Source organism: Dreissena polymorpha, chromosome 4 (genome assembly GCF_020536995.1).
Source record: "Dreissena polymorpha isolate Duluth1 chromosome 4, UMN_Dpol_1.0, whole genome shotgun sequence".
Classification (NCBI taxonomy): domain Eukaryota; kingdom Metazoa; phylum Mollusca; class Bivalvia; order Myida; family Dreissenidae; genus Dreissena; species Dreissena polymorpha.
The window spans coordinates 120,059,717-120,077,480 of NC_068358.1; the positions used below are offsets into that span (position 1 = coordinate 120,059,717).

At 35.3% G+C, this 17,764-nt stretch overlaps 1 protein-coding gene across 1 annotated transcript in view; it reads right to left on the minus strand.

Annotated features, from left to right (window-relative positions):
* Positions 1 to 877: 877 nt before the first annotated feature.
* LOC127878740 (uncharacterized) overlaps positions 878 to 17,764 on the minus strand; it is a 158,854-nt gene continuing 141,967 nt past the window's right edge. Inside the window, exons 64-75 of the mRNA XM_052425270.1 lie at positions 17,109 to 17,176; positions 16,162 to 16,262; positions 14,470 to 14,718; positions 14,171 to 14,331; positions 13,579 to 13,663; positions 10,794 to 10,934; positions 9,825 to 9,931; positions 8,870 to 9,035; positions 7,306 to 7,560; positions 6,671 to 6,850; positions 3,114 to 3,494; positions 878 to 2,264 (exon numbers count right to left, since the gene is read on the minus strand). Coding sequence (XP_052281230.1) covers positions 2,032 to 2,264; positions 3,114 to 3,494; positions 6,671 to 6,850; positions 7,306 to 7,560; positions 8,870 to 9,035; positions 9,825 to 9,931; positions 10,794 to 10,934; positions 13,579 to 13,663; positions 14,171 to 14,331; positions 14,470 to 14,718; positions 16,162 to 16,262; positions 17,109 to 17,176 — 2,127 coding nt within the window. The 3' untranslated portion in view covers positions 878 to 2,031. The remainder of the gene's footprint in view (positions 2,265 to 3,113; positions 3,495 to 6,670; positions 6,851 to 7,305; positions 7,561 to 8,869; positions 9,036 to 9,824; positions 9,932 to 10,793; positions 10,935 to 13,578; positions 13,664 to 14,170; positions 14,332 to 14,469; positions 14,719 to 16,161; positions 16,263 to 17,108; positions 17,177 to 17,764) is intronic.

Consider the following 17,764-nt stretch of genomic DNA (forward strand, 5'->3'; position numbering starts at 1 on the left):
ACATAACATGCTTCACACGAGGACTCTTTCATTTAAATTTCTTTCAAGCGCGAAATTCTCAATGGCTTAAAAGCTTATTTTTACATTTTACCTTCAAGAGTGCACTTTGACATTTGACCTTCTTGTAGGAATCATATTTGAACACGCGACGCACTGTCTTGCCATGCTTAACATTTCTGTCAAACATAATATTGATAATATCCAATGATGTTATTTGTTCGTACAAGAACGCGAAGAAACGGTTTTTCGTCCGAAGTCACAAACGTGGAGAACCATTCAAACCTGCCCCTTCCCATCGTTGAATTGGGAGTTGTGTCAAAGATGTGAAACTCATATCACTTGAATGTTTAATACTTATACAAGGCTGGATATGATAAATATAAAGAAGTGAAACTCCAGCCGCTGGAAAACAATGTGAAAAACAAAATAAGTTTTCTTATTATACGATGCCGAAAATAATTGACAAATTATGCACCATGTCAATGCGGCTTTGGAGATGTTATAAAAGTATATTTGTGAATTTGAAGACCACTTATGTTTATATGCAATTGTTAACTTCCTTTTGTATTATGAACGTAACGGTCAAATAGTGTTATGATTGAGCAGCTTTTAAACACGAGGTTCTCAAGGGTTTACACACGGGCTGTACAGAATGATGACACGCCGTTAAGAACTTTTTTGTTGCAAAAAACTCAAGTTATTGAAATATGTTTGCAAACAACTTTAGTGCAACAAGACACAGGTTTTCTTGCAGTTTATGCCGACATCTTAAGATTTAAGAATACATAATTGAATACGCCTGAATTTCAAGTTGCATGCAGCATGTATATGTCACTATATGAATGCATTACACATCGAATTTTTGGCCAAGAACACCCAATGGTAACATTTATTTCGACAATTAATCTACAAATACGCTTCTAGCCTACAATTTGATAAAGCAAATGATAATTCTTCAGATAAATCAATAGCGGGCATTTCTTTGGTCATGACCTTCGTACTAAAGTACATGACAAACCTTCCCGGTACATCCATGACCAACTATCAAATCCACATCCAAGTTTTAAGTAACTATGTATAATGGTTTCATTATGATCGCATGAACAATAAAATTGTGAGCATTATTTGGTAGCATTTCAATCAGACGGGCTTTGAACTTGAACCAAAACAATAAGGCGTCTTTAGTAGTTCATTTTAGTGTTAAGATTCTAGACCTAATGTGCTCTACTGATGAGAGAAAATAATGGGCAAATATGTGTTCAGTTATACTTGCCCGCTTCTTTGGAGCCTTTATAAACATTTCAAATGACAGTTTCAAAACTGTTTCACATCACATCAAACAGCTTTTATTAATGTTCTGTTACAAAGGTTGAATAATGTACAGTTGTCTACAATAGTATTTACATCTGAGGTGCCATTAATCACTGTCAATATAATACTATAATTACTATTATCTATGAGTATTGCATGTAAATTGCGCAAAACAAAATTAAATACCCCTTTATAAATTCCCTGTTCCCTATTAAAAACAATATTTACAAATCAAGTAGCAACCAAATATTTGACATAATTTTGCAAACATTCCTGTATGAAAAAACCGGATATTTATACGTTTAACACTGCCTTATAGCAAGATTAATACAAATTCAATAAAATCATTATTTTTAAAATGGTATGGTTTTCGTGGTAATCAGTAACAAATGCATATAGTCCAATTTTGTTTTTAATATGAATATATTAACAAACATCAATAACATTTAATAAAAGCAACAGTGGACAATTATTGCTGATTTAACTTACATACACATATGAAAATATAATACTATTGCACTGCATGGTAACATGTAACAAATAACTATACATCATCCTATTTAAAATTTGGACAAAATAACCATAGCAAGCAAAAAACATAACACTCAAAAAGCACCACGGGTCAGTTTTTGTTGGTTATTATACTCACATAGGTAAATACAATAGCACTGAAAACGAATTTAGAATACATTTAGTCCATATATATAGTTATTGATCATTTCAACCATGTGACTCTGGATTGTCAAAGGAGTTTCTGGTCTCCATTTCGTGGTTATGCTTGTCATGATCGTACAGCTTGTTCATAAACCCTGACAGTCCACCTCCAGATGACCCAGGGACCCTGTTTCGCCTCCAGTACAGGAATACCAGCCCTGCTAGCAGGATCACACCCACCACCCCTAATACAACACCTGCTATACTGCCGCCTGACATACTGGGCTGTGTCTGGGGAGCTGAATGGAATACAGAGATGATTAACCCTTAACCACTCAGATACAATATGTGATCCCTTAGAAAATCTTTTAAGATCTTTCTAACAACAGTTAATTTAAGATCTTTATTACAATATTTAAATTTTAAAGGCTTCATTTCCAGCCCTAAAATACTGATGACCAACAAACAGCATTAAACCTGAACAACCTTTGAGTAACTCGCCGGCTATTCTGGCATTATGCTGGTTGCATAAAGCCGTGGTCACGTTGCTTCTGAGCAGGAAAGTGTTAACCCTTTGAATGCTGGGAAATTTGTCCTCTGCTAAAATGTCATCTGCTGAATTTCTAAAATTAGCATTTTCTTTGATTTTTTTCAAAGAATACTATCAGAATAGCAAACAGTTTGGATCCTGATGAGACGCCACATTCTGTGGCGTCTCATCTGGATCCAAACTGTTTGCAAAGGCCTTCAAAATTCGGTTCCCGCACTGAAAGGGTTAAGCAAGTTTTGCACATTGGGAAGTTTCTCTTCCGTTTATTTTAAAATTTGCTTTTAATAGTTTTAACATGAGACCACTTGATGGCTCAACTGTTTTTGGTGTGTTTTTTTTGTAATATGAACATTGAAATGGTTTGAAAAAAATGACGCCTCCATGACTACTGACTGTTACTGAGAGCAATGCCAATACGTGAATAATTACAAATAAGAAAGCACTTTTATTAACAAGTAGAAATAATTAATGTGATGACTTAATATAAACTTGCATGTTAAAACCCAGTAATGTAATAAACATGAAACTCTAAAAAAGCAATTATAAGGTAACATACTTTCAAAATCAAGCTGACCTACTAAATTTACTACCAACTCACCAGGGTCTCCAATCCTGTTTGCCAGAGTTGCTCCACTAAAGGATATGGATGGTCCACTTGATGATCCAATAGAAGAAGAAGACTGCGTAGGATTTGCTTTAAGCACAGTTGACTGTCCCAGCCCAGTAGTGACGCTTGTCTGTTGGCCAATTGCAGGTGTTTGTGGCAGGGTATTTTGCCCGACTACGGTCACCAATGACCGTGGTGTGATGACCTGAGAGGTTGGGGTTACAGTGACGAGTGGCTGTGGTGTGATTATTGTGGTTGACAGGGTGGGTTCAAACTGAGGGGGCAGGATGGATGGGCGGGTGAAGGGCTTTGGGGTGGGGATACTCATTGGAGCCCCACCTGTCCCTATGGACTGCATGCTGGCATCAGCAGCTGGAATGAAGAAAATGATTTCGGGCTTGGACCACTAGAAACATTGACAACAATTCTAACACGGCACGCGACTTGTTTTCTATAGACAAAGAAGGAAATAAAGTGTGGGTTATTCTGCAATAAATTATGGGCAGAGCTTAATGTTTCGAAAATAGTTCCGAATAAATAACATAATAAATAAAGAAAATCTTGCAGTAAAATGCACATGCTAAAACCCGCTCTAAAAGAAATGTAATAAATGTAGCATGTAAATAAAGGTAATGAAAAAACAAATAGTATATTTGGTGATAAGCGGCATAACCACACCTGCAAAGAATGTTATTTGTTAAGATTCGTAATTAAGAAAACATTTATAGCCTGTCAGCTTTTCAGTAGCATCAATAAACGTGACATCATTTAGTTTCTACAATTGTTTTTCTCAATGAAAGTGACGTCATTTGCAAAATATTTATGAATGAAAATGACATCATATGTTTGTACAATTCAATGACGTCACTTAATAGTGAGGGGGAGGGCGGAGTATTGAAAAATATAGTTCACGTCCAAAAGCTTGAACCAAATCAATCAGAATCGTGTTAGAATCAAAATAATATTTTTCTATAATGGTTTGTTGTCGAATTACCCACAGAAAGGAGTACAGATGCGTGTTATCAAATCACTCATGCTTCGCACTTGTGATTTAATTCCTACGCATCTATACTCCTTACTGTGGGTTATTCGACAACAAACCATGATAGAACAAGGGACAAAATTGTCACAAAACCAGGTTTTCAGTTGAAAAAAGTCTGATAAAGGGAGACAATTTAAAATGTGTATTGTTAACCCCCTTGTGTAAAATTGACCTTGATTTCAATTAGGAAACAAGGGCTGTTTGTAAAACATGCATGCCCCCCATATGGGTTGTCAGTTGTAGTGGAATCCTATGTATGAATACGTTTTTTGTCACTGTGACCTTGACCTTTGACCTAGTGACCTGAAAATCAATAGGGGTCATCTGCCAGTCATGATCAATGTACCTATGAAGTTTCATGATCCTAGGCCTAATTATTCTTTAGTTATCATCCGGAAACCATTTTACTGTTTCAAGTCACTGTGACCTTGACCTTTGACCTAGTGATCTGAAAAATTGATACGGGTCATCTGCCAGTCATGATCAATGTACCTATGAAGTTTCATGATCCTAGGCGTAAGCATTCTTGAGTTATCATCCGGAAACCATTTTACTGTTTCAACTCACTGTGACATTGACCTTTGACCTAGTGATCTGAAAAATTGATACGGGTCATCTGCCAGTCATGATCAATGTACCTATGAAGTTTCATGATCCCAGGCGTAAGCATTCTTGAGTTATCATCCGGAAACCATTTTACTGTTTCGAGTCACTGTGACTTTGACCTTTGACCTAGTGACCTGAAAATCAATAGGAATCATCTGCCAATCATGATCAAAGTTCCTATGAAGTTTCATGATCCTAGACGTAAACATTCGTAAGTTATCGTCCGGAAACCATTTTACTGTTTTGAGTCACTGTGACCTTGACCTTTGACCTAGTGACCTGAAAATCAATAGGCGTCATCTGCCAGTCATGATCAATGTTCCTATGAAGTTTCATGATCCTAGGTATAAGCATTCTTGAGTTATCATCCGGAAACCATTTTACTATTTCAAGTCACTGTGACCTTGACCTTTGACCTAGTGACCTGAAAATCCATAATGGTCATCTGCCAGTCATGATCAATGTACCTATGAAGTTTTATGATCCTAGGCCTAAGCGTTCGTGAGTTATCATTCAGAAACCATTTTACTATTTCAAGTCACTGTGACCTTGACCTTTGACCTAGTGACCTGAAAATCAATAGGGGTCATCTGTCAGTCATGATAAATGTTCCAATTTAGTTTCATGATCCTAGGCCTAGGCGTTCTTGAGTCATCATCCGGAAACCATCTGGTGGATGGACCGACGGACGGACCAACAGCCCGACCGTTTGACCGACCGACATGTGCAAAACAATATACCCCCTCTTCTTTGAAGGAGGGCATAAAAAAGTTTGATAGAGACAACTCAAAATCAAAATGTGCATTGTTACTGATTGTTCATAGTTACATAGTTGTTTCAAAATCAATCTATTTTTAGTTGTGGCGACCTTGACCTTGGAAATATTGATGTCATTCTTTCGTGCGACACACCGTCCAATAATGGTGAATAAATGTGCCAAATGATTTTAAAATGTCACAATGAATGACATAGTAATGGCCCAGACAAGCTCATTTATGGCCATTTTTGACCTTCAAACTCAAATTGTGACCTTGACCTTGGAAATATTGACGTGATTCTTTTGCGCGACACAACGTCTAATGATGGTGAACAAATGTGCCACATGATTTTAAAATCTCACAATGAATCACAAAGTAATGGACTGGACAAGCTCATTTATGGCCATTTTTGATCTTCAAACTCAAATTGTGACCTTGACCTTGGAGATATCGACGTAATTCTTTCGCGCGACACACCGTCTAATGATGGTGAACAAATGTGCCAAATGATTTTAAAATCTGACAATGAACGACAAAGTTATGGCCCGGACAATCTCATTTATGGCCATATTTGACCTTCAAACTCAAATTGTGACCTTGACCTTGTAGATATCTACGTAATTCTTTCGCGCCACACCGTCTAATGATGGTGAACAAATGTGCCAAATGATTTTAAAATCTGACAATGAACGACAGAGTTATGGCCCGGACAAGCTTGTTCCGCCCGCCAGCCAGCCTGCCCGCCGACATTCGCCATTCTTAGAAAAACCTGGTTAAATTTTTTTTAAATTAAATATTACATTGTTTTGACTATAAAAAATATAATAAATCTGCTATAGTTGGCGTCATAAATGAAAGAGTTTAAGTGTTAAACCTGTTGAACAGGATATGTTGTCCATCACTATACCAACTGTGCTCCAGCACAGCATTCCAACATGTAAAGGCTAGCCATGCATATATATATTGCAATGATTTGTTCAAATGTCTTTTAATGAGGCAAACATATTGTGTCAATGATGTACTTTGACATATACGCACCTTTATTTGTTTTACAACAAAGAAATCAGAATCAATAAACATAATTCAAATTTATTTACAACATAACTTGAATAATCTCCATAATCTTTTAAGAATTCACGTACCCATATTTTTCTCGCACACAAATGGTCGCTGAGTATTGCAGTCTTCATCATTCCACTTGCCGTCAGACAAGAAGACCTCCATACAGTTCTCAAGATTACCTCCCCACCCATGCATGGATGGTTCCCCCTGGCGCCAGTTTGTGAAAGACACTGGGGAACTAGAGACCCACTGGAAACCAGCTGAAACAAAAAAGCATAAGAGAAATTATAATAATGTTTACTATTAGAATAATGTATAATAAACTATTTGTCTTCAATTTTGTTGATGAACTATTCAACTGAAATAACAAGGTCGTAGACAGAGATTTATACTCAACATTTTACACCATATCTGAAGATTTTGTGAAAAATGGAACAGTATCGAGAGATGAATCAGCAAATTTTTCATTTTTTTCATTAAGAAAATAACTCTAATGTTTAAGACGTGAATTCGCTGGATATTGAAAATGTTTGTTTTTATTATTTTATGTCAACAAACATTTATAGAAAGGTTTGTGAAGTTTCAATCAAAACTGTGCAAGTACAAGAGTGGAAATGACAACATTCGCTTTTTTTAACTACATCCCATCAAGCAATGGGCATATAAAAACAAAATCCACTATATACCAATGTTATATGTTTTAAACATCACATACAGTCCAATGATTTGTGGAGACCAGTCCAGAAGCTCTGTCCCTGTATGGCCAGCTGAGAAATGGTCGTCTGTAGGTAGTCATTCTCCTCCTTTGTTTCCACTGAGACCAGGTGGGCCTGCCTGGACTGACAGTAGAACTCTGCATCTAAGGCAGTCCTGGGTTGTGCAAGACCCAGATAGTAGCAATTCCCATTACGGCCATACCAGTTCAGGTCACACCTGGCATTTGGTGGTGGAGGGGTCAATGTTGGGTAAACTGGAGTGAAATTTCAATAACACATATGTAAATATACCATAATTAAGTTTTCCAACACTCCAACTTAATTATCGGACAACTCCATTTAAAGGCCAAATATTATGTGCAGGTTTTCTTTAAAATTTAAATACTCTAAAACTTCGGACAGTTTATTTAACAATACTATTTCACCACATTTCTGCTGTGTTGCTCTTATCTTGTGACACTTTGATCATGCGTCTCTAAAATCTACACCAGGATTCAGGTCATAAACCTGGCAGACGAATGCCTTAAGGTAATTGAATATAAGTTTGCATCATTGGGTAAATAAATATGAATAACAGTAATAGACAATGGTTTTGCCCAACAGCTGAATGTAAAACAAGTATTAAAGTAATTTATACTAAATATCTTTGTTTTTACAAGCATCTGCTATTATTCATTGAAACAATTGACACTATACAAATGGAATACCCCTTATAAGATTGTCAATGCAATAATATTAGGTCTTTAAATTTTCGTACATCTGTATTTTTTTCTCTCAATTTTTTTAAGCTGTACTTTTTGAATATTGTTTGTACCTAAATTTTCATACCAACATATTTCAGTGAGTAACGCATTCATGATGGTTTATGATTTGTTATGTCTACTGCTAAGGCTATCATTGAAAAAAGTCTTCAGAAAATAGGGCCGGTATAGCATATTATCTAATTGTCATTTTAACAATTTTCTAAATATAGAAACAACAAAAATTCTGAAATATAGTCTTAAGAGACATTTTTGTTCACATTCATCATTCTTATATTTAAGACAAAATAGAGCAATGTCACAAAAGTGACTACAAATACCCTTCCACAGCTTTGTCACAGGCATAGCAGCTATGCCCAAGGCTAAGTACAAGATCACACTGCCTGAACATGATGCATATTTTGTCTTGCACATCTTAACTTTTTAGTCATAACATTTCAAATTTGAAAGTAGTTCACTCCACAATCTATGAACATTTTATGCCTATGCCATAAAAAGTTTAAGGACACATTACTTGTGAACTTGTTGATCACTGGGCATGAAAAAGAAGGCATCACATCTGCACTATGTTTTTCACATTTGTCAAGTTTTAATTCAAAAGCTTGAGAAGTGTGGATGTAGATGTCTACCAAAACTCATGTTTTTGCAATAACAATTGCTAAGATCAAGGGCTTACATCAAGGGCTCATAGCAGAGGAAAGTGTGAATCACTCGAGGAATGTGTAAGTACTTTGCTCCACAAACTTTTAAGATATACCAAACAATATCAAGGAAACACAGACCATTATTATGTAATACCCACCCCGAGATATTTTGCAGATATATGGGAACTTGTTGCTGCAGGCTACGTCATTCCACTTGCCCGTGGAGTTAACCATCACACAGCCCTGACCTCCGGCTGGCTGACCCACGTCCCAGTTACTGTAAACAACTGGCCACTGGTCACTCCAGGTATACGTCCCAGACAGCTACAGGAGAGATTGTTTGCGTTGGTATGTTTTCCATTTTCAACAGTATTTTTAGTAATATCAAGGTGTTGTATTAACTTATTAAAACTTTTATGGTAAATCTGATTTCATTTTAGGCAACAAGTGCACAATTACTTATACTAGTACCTGACAACCGCCCTATTTGAGTAATCATTAATGTAGAAGAAAGGATGTAGAAATTATTATATGACATTGCCTGCACAAATTACATGGCTCATTTGGCAATCACACCAAGGATTCTTGGATATGTAGCCCTTTAAAAAACTGAGGTAGGGAAAAAACATACGCGGTTCTGTCTCATAAAAGATCTCAGGAAAAGTTAACCCTTTGCATGCTGGGTAATTTGTCATCTGCTAAAATGTTGTCTGCTGAATTTCTAAAATTAGCATTTTCTTCGATTTTTTTCAAAGAATACTATCAGAATAGCAAACAGTTTGGATCCAGATGAGACGCCACGTTCTGTGGCGTCTCATCTGGATCCAAACTGTTTGCAAAGACCTTCAAAATTCGGTTCACGCACTGAAAGGGTTAACATTCAATGTTAATGTTTAGACACCATATAAATGACCAGTGTAATGTTCCATAAATAAAACATGCTGAAGCTGAAATCATGCTGAACACAGCTCCCTGGCTCAGTATTTCAACCAATGAGCTTGGTAAAATACAATTATGATTCATAATTAAGAACACAATGATAATAATCATATGAAAGCTACTAATGGTTTCCATAAATACCAATTATTGTTTGGGTAGGTTTTACTTGCAAACCTGTCTATCATTCAATCCAATCCACAAGCTGCTTGCTGAACGCAGTTTCAACTGCAAGAAAACGTATGCCTGTTCATACTCTGAATTCACTGATGACAGAAATCCACCTGAAAGAAAGAAACCAAATATGGCATGACTCATTATTTTGAATAAATGATGAACCTTCAATATATAAAGTTAGGGCTGCATAAAAAACTGGACCTTTTCTTGATGAAAACTAAATATTCTTTATTTTGTAGCAAACATTTGCATAAAGATAACTTCAGGATGAAATGTTAAAAGCAAAATCATATGAAATGACAAGGTGAGATGTTGTTTGAAATGTGCAATTATAGTGATGATAATTATTAATATTTGTAATTTTGATGCCTGTATCAAAGTTTTGGAAAACTCAAACTACAGATTTGCATAAGCTGAACCAGCTGTTATTATATGAGCCGCGTTCTGAGAAAACTGGGCATAATACATGTGCATAAAGTGTCATCCCAGATTAGCCTGTGCAGTCCGCACAGGCTAATCAAGGACGACACTTTCCGCTTAAACTTGATTTTCGGCAAGGAGGGACTTCCTTGAAACTAAAAATACCATAAAAGCGGAGTGTCGTCCCTGATTAGCCTGTGCGGACTGCACAGGCTAATCTGGGACAACACTTTACGCACATACATTAAGCCCAATTTTCTCAGAACACGACACATATATTAGAATACACTGTTGCCCTCTGCCAGTAGTTGAAAAAAAGAAAATGCAAAGAAATTTGAAAAATTAATTTAAATCCTTGCATCTGAGAATGTTTTGTATTTAATTCTTTAAATATTTTTGTATGCTTTTAACAAGTTAATTTTGCAAAAATAACTTTTAATTGTGTGATCAAAAACATTGAATTTTCATACAATCAGAAATGTGTACTTGTGTTAAATTTTATAAAAAAGTTTTCCTCAAGACTTGTGAATACAAGTGCTGTTGTGCTACCCTGCGTCATGCATCCCTGGTCAGCATCGGTCCAGTTGCCCGGGGTGGAGACGTAGAAGTAGCAGCTTGTCTGGAACTGCTCCTGCCCCTGTTGAATATCACATACACTGGGTATGGGTTCTGCTGTAGGAAGGGTGGAATCTGGAAGGTAACAATACATTTGTCTTGTTTTCACTATTATTTATCATCAGTTAATTTTTTTAATCATTCAAACTCATGCATGATTTGATAAATTATAATTAAGCCAGCAGCATCACTTTAGCAAGAGAATTCTTAAACGCTCATCTGAGAAACTGTCACTCATAGGTATATTAACTCTGGACCTTGTCATTTTGGATTTTTTAAAGTTATTTGCTTTACATATAAACTATGTTACTCCTTGGACATGGCCAGTTTTGACCCCAAAGGAGTTATTTGATCTTTGTTTGTAGAGCACCACTATCTGAGGTTATACACTACATATCAAAGCTCTAGGCCTTGTTTTTTTTCATGGAGATTTTTAAATGTATTTTGTAGGGATGTCAACGAATATCCGAATATCCGAATATTCGGTCCCGGACCGAATATTCGGATACTGTTTTCCGAATCGAATATTCGGAAGAAAAAATAAAAAATCGAGTAATTTCAAAGACTTTGTATTCGTGAAGTTTGCTTCAAACATTGTCAGAAAGTTGTTCCTCGTGTCATAATGTTTATTCCGGTAGGCGCGATAATGCGTCGCTATGGTGATGACAGTATACCGGCCATAAATCCCGCTAATTGCCTAACAAAGCCAGACACTTTGTGTCAAAATTATGATAGGTGCAAATCGCGTCGGCAATCAAAACACCGACCTGCACTTGATCCAATGACTCGAATTACATTTAAAATTATCAAAGATTAAATGAGTAAAGAAAAAGCCAACTTTGTGTAAAAAACAACTAAGACCGTATGGCAATTAAAACACCGACCCGTCTTGATCTAATAACTCGAATTACATTTAAAATGATCAAAGATTAAATGAGTAAAGAAAGAGCCGACTTGGTGTGAAAAACAAAACAGATCGTATGGTTATAATCACGCTTTCCAATCAAAAAAGCTTTTAGAAAATAATTTACTCAACCTCTAATGAGTATTTGCGTATCGTATGGTCCAAACATTAATTAATTACTCAATATTCAATCAGGTATTATACTTAAAGAAATGATTTTGGTATTTCACCCTCATTTAATTGAAAATATTATAATTGCTACACGCATAAAGTAAATCTCTGTCCAAGCAAAATGCCACCTACGCCTTCCGCTGCTTGGAAGTATTGCACGACATCCGATAAGAAGTCGCCGATCCAAGTGTCCTTTAAACGTGACAACTTTAAAAGACTGACTGTTTAGTCTGTTAAACAGGTTCAAAGTGTGTTGTGGCTATGTACATAATTCGTTTAAGTTCAGCTTTAATTATATTTAGATGTAACTGTTTTGTCATGTAATTATTTTGTCGTCATGTAATATTGTGTTTCTCGTTCTATTGTTGATGTACGATATTAATAGTTTAAAAACAGTTTTTGTCATTCAATTTTAACAATAAAAAGTAATCAACAAAATCAGCTTCGAATAAGCGACGGCAACGCTGTGTCAATATTTAGTCACTACCGGTGAACTTCCGGTAAGAACGAACGTAGAATTCATGGAGTAATGGTACGGTAAACAATGTTGACTTTTTTCCAACAGATGTTGACCGAATATCCGAATATTCGTTCGGAAGGGTGACCGAATATTCGAATACCGAAATCGGTATTCGTTGCCATCCCTAGTATTTTGCTATACTTGTATGTTCATATCTAGATATCCCCATAGAACACCATGTACTGGTTTACTCCAGGAAATATACTCCAGAGATGGCATTCGGACGAAGTTTCAAATCGACCTGATGACCTAAATTTTTTACCCTTCTGACCCATATTCATCCTTTAAATTACTATTGGCAACATTTACATTCTGACAAATCTTGATTCATTAATGTTGCTCCAACAATGGTAAAAAGATGTTCAAAGTTTGACCAAGTTATCTAAGTTCCTAGAAGCACATTACCCAGATTTGAACTTGGCCAAGATATTGTCAAGATAGAGATTCTGATCCAGTTTCACCATGACTGATTCATAAATGTGGCCCTAGTTGCAACTTTTTTTGCTAATATTTTTCTAGGTGACCTTATTTTGGGACACATGATCAAAAGTCAAAGTCAGCCTAAAAATTATAAATATGTGTTTTGTTCTGAGAAAACTGGGCATAATGCATGTGCGTAAAGTGTCGTCCCAGATTAGCCTGTGCAGTCCACACAGGCTAATCAGTGACGACACTTTCCGCTTACACTAGATTTCCGGTAAAAAGGGACTTCCTTTAAACGGAAAATACCATTTAAGCGGAAAGTGTCGTCCCTGATTAGCCTGTACGGACTGCACAGGCTAATCTGGGACAACACTTTACGCACATGCATTATGACCAGCTTTCACAGAACAAGACACATATTATAAAGACAAACATTCTGATCAAGTCTAATCAAGATTGAGTCATAAAAAATGTTACCAACAAGTTTTTTTAAGATCTGACTTGGTTACCTAGTTTTGGGCTGCACAAAAAAGATTCAAACTAGACCTGTTCGATATACATTTTCCAATTTAGATTCATCAAGATTGGATGAAAATTGTTGCTTCTATACATGTAATGAGGTAAGCTTTTAAAACCCACTCAGCAGGATGCAAAACGTCCTACGTATGGCGCCAACAAATAGCTCAGATTGAGTGTCTCACCTTTGTCTACCATACAGATGTAGGGTAGCACCTGTGCACACTCATAGTCATTCCACTGACCCACCTTGGACTGGTAACTCATAATCTGCAGGGAAATCAAACATCTGCAATTATTCCTCTTAAAGAATCATTCAACTATCATTTATTTTATTAGTCACGGATGCATTTTTGTATACAAAGGGTGTAACATTTAAAACAATTTCAGATGCACCAAAAGATATTTTGATGCAGAAAAACAACATGTAACAAACACCAATTAAAAGTTGCAGCTACAATCCCAATAAGAGGTTTATTCCTTTTTTTTTTTACTTTTAACTCTGATTGATGTTTTAATATCTGAGCCACAACCAAGATGATGCTTAGTGACAATTCATTAATACATTAATTTTTAATTACAGTCCAGACAAGAGCAGATAGTCAGGCATGGGATATGAAAAATGGTAGACATATAAACAGATGCTGTGCTTAATGCTTTCCAATTTGTTGTAATCATGTAATTCTTCCATTGCTTGATTACTTCATTTTTAACTTAAATTTGAAATTAATATAAAGTAAGGCTAGTTTTGTCACAAGCTGTACAATACAAAACTACCTGAACACAGCGTTCTCTCTGGTCTCCATTGGGTTCACCATAGCCAAAGTTGGTGTATGTGACATCATCATTGTTCTCCCAGTAGAACTGGTTCACATCGTTCTTCCTCAGACCAATCCAAGGGTACACCTGCATGTTGGCCATAATTGTCACAATGAAAGCTGAAGCGAAAATTATTTACCTGTGGTTTCATATAATAATCTACATTTATCATTAATAGTTTTATATATACTGTAGTTATGATTTGCTAATTATACCATTTTAAGATAAATACACAATGTAGCCATTTTTATTTTTACCATTTTCCATTTCGTTTCTAATGCTAGCCAGTTTGTAGTGTGACCCAAATGACTGGCAGGTGCTAGCAGCAGTAGTCCAGTTGGCGCCCTGTGTGAATATCCTGTAGCAACGGTTCTGCAGTTGGCTGAATCCTGCAGGACAAAACCCTGGGGCAGGAGTGGACAGGCCTGGAGGTGTTGGGGTTACACCGACCTTCACCTTGCACACATACCCAGCACTCTTACCACAGTTGTCATCGTTCCATTTTCCTGCAGAAGTTTTGCAAGATATTCAAATGTAAAAGGTTGACTGAAGCTCAAAAGTCTCCATTATCATGATATTTCGCTTAAAGCGAGATTATAAGATTTTGTCAAATATTTATGAATTTATATAAAATGTGTAAAAAAACTTATTATACATATATTTCAATATAAATTAAAATAAAAGTTAAGAAGAACATGTGTCGAAAAATGCGAAATAAGCCAGATATTTCATTCTGAAATCGAAAATGTCTGTACAGTCGAATTCGCCAGCATGTAAATCATTAATGTACGATGTGAATCTCAATTTAGTTTAACAGTTCATTTTAAACTCCTGCAACAATATCTATTCATATGACACACGAACACTAAGTAAAAAGACGAATGCTTCGGTTATTGTAGGAAAATATGTACGAAATATCTTTGTCGCAATCTGCTCGGGGGGCTAATTTGTCTTTGCTGGATTTTATGAAATTCTTCTTCAATGCATAATTTGTCTTGCCTATTTTGTGTTATTGTAACATATTTTTATCAATATATTACAATTTAACATATATGAAAATCGTATAATCTCGCTTTAAAACAAGTTAACAAGTTGTTTTTTGACATAGTTGTTGCTTTTGCTCATGCAGGTACAAATAAACATTTAAAATTGAAAAATTGTGCTGGTTTCATATTGGTTTCATCCTCACAGAAAAAATATTGAAAAAAAATACATATTTAATAAATAAGTAATCTGCAGTTATAATTATATTGATATTATTATACATTTAGTAAAATAAAATGAATTACAAAATAAAATAAGCAAATTCGTTGAATTAATATCCCTTGTCAAATACATTTTGTTTATGGATGGGATCCCTTGATATATGGTATTACATGTATCATAAAAAATAAATCAGTGATGGTAATTTGTTTTTATGAATTGCAATACTCCTAATACACTCATGAAGTTTGATGTTGAAATCTTGTAGCATATCTGAGATATAGCCGTAAAAAGTTACACCATACAAAAACAATAAAGAGCAATAACTCTAAGTTTAAAAAGTGCAGGGTTATGGTTCTTGTGCATCCACTTCTTCCCATTGATTTTTACTCATCCATAAAGATCCAAGTTGAAATGTTGTATCCTATCTGAGATAAAGCCCTGAAAAGTTCCATCATACAAAAACAACAAAGTGCAATAACTCTTATTAAAGAAATTGCAGGGTTATTGTTCTTGTGCACTTCTCCTCATTGATATAAATACAAACATAAAGTTAAATGTTATCTTATATCCAATATAGTTTCTGAGATAAAGCCTTAAACAGTTTTTTGACAGACGGACAGACCAACTGACAGATGAATGGAGGACAACGCCAATATTATATCCCTGGGCCTTTGTCGGTGGATAAAAAGGAGTTAACAACAGGGCAATACTATATAGCTCACTAAAATTAGTGACTTTCATACCATTTCTAATCAACATGTCCACACAATCCTCTGCACCACCAAAATCGTTGGGCTCATTTATATTCCAGTTGAGGAATTGAGTCGGGGATCCATCTGACCACCTGTACAGAACAAAATAGGCTTTATTACCATGGGATAATCATACACAATACAATCTGAACAACATTATTGTTAAATTATATAACAGGTGCAAAATTTAAAAGCAACAAATGAGCAATGTGGCCCTGCATTGCTCAAATGAGTGTAACGAGGAATACCACTGTGTTGGCCCTATAATAAAAATGTCTATTTGTAATGATCATAAGAATATTTAATAAAAAAAAGAACATACTAACAGACAAGATAATTTGATTACAATATAATACTAACAAAGAGGTGCTTATGGTTATGCTGGAAAATGACTGACAACAATAAGTCAACTATGAGCACTTTGGGCTGAGATGAGCTAAAAAGTAAATGTTTCCCCCCTGGACATTCAGTTTAGGACTAAACCTACAAAAGCTTAGTCTAACATATTTAGGGATTCTCAGAAATAGAATATCCAAATATCATATATCAGGCTTTCAAATAGCATGTTTTTAGGCAATGTCATAGAGGATGGTATTTTACATCAATGACTGTTCTGTTTTTCAAAACAAACAAGGTGAAGTATAATACAGATTAACGTTGTTTTGTTTAAAACTTTTAGTTTGATTATTTCGCAAACCTTTTTTCTCTTCCTAATTTTCTTCCTACTTTAATAGCATTCGTTTTGCAATTCAAATTCAAACACTTTATAGTTACCTGAAGTTAAATTAGTAACTCTGTTTGGAAGTAAATGTTGGGTACAAACAAACATAAATAAAATGTTATTTTATAAAGTACAATTTTCCCGTTTCAAGATATTTTGGAATATCCCAACAACAGCATCATATCAGTGTTCAACCATAATATTGATAATCAGTGACCTGTAGCCTGTGTCATGGTCCAAGGCATTGTAGCCAATCCAAACTGCATAACCTGAGAAGCCTTTCATCTGAAACATGAACACCCTGTTTCAGGTATAAATTTTTAAACACATTTTACTGAAAATAGTTCAACAAATGGGAAATACTCAAAAAAGAGATGCGTCTCATTCCAAATGTACTCTATATTTACGTTGTAATAGACAATCAAACAGATGTACATGTAGTATTGTAAAAATAAGTCAAATGACCAACTATCATTTCAACCAGTCCAGATCTCTGTAGACTGACACATGGCTCCTAGGATTAATGGAATGAATATCAATGAAACAGTATTACTGATAGGTGGTACCCTCATTCAACCTTTCATTGACATTAAAAATAAATTTTACTTTACAATTTACATTTATTTTTAAGTGACATCAATGTTACATTTCGTGACACTGACACTATTATTTTTACCACAATCAGACTAAATATGTCTTGCTAAGAGGAAGCCCAAAATGGATGCCAGTCTGTTGAACTTAATTTTGATTTTTAATTTTGAAATTGATTTTGTTTTTTATTATTAAAATGGCTGTCACTGGCAATAAATGAATACCATGTTAGCTGAAATTGAAGGGATGTCAAGCATTATGAGAATTAAAAAGTGGGGCAGA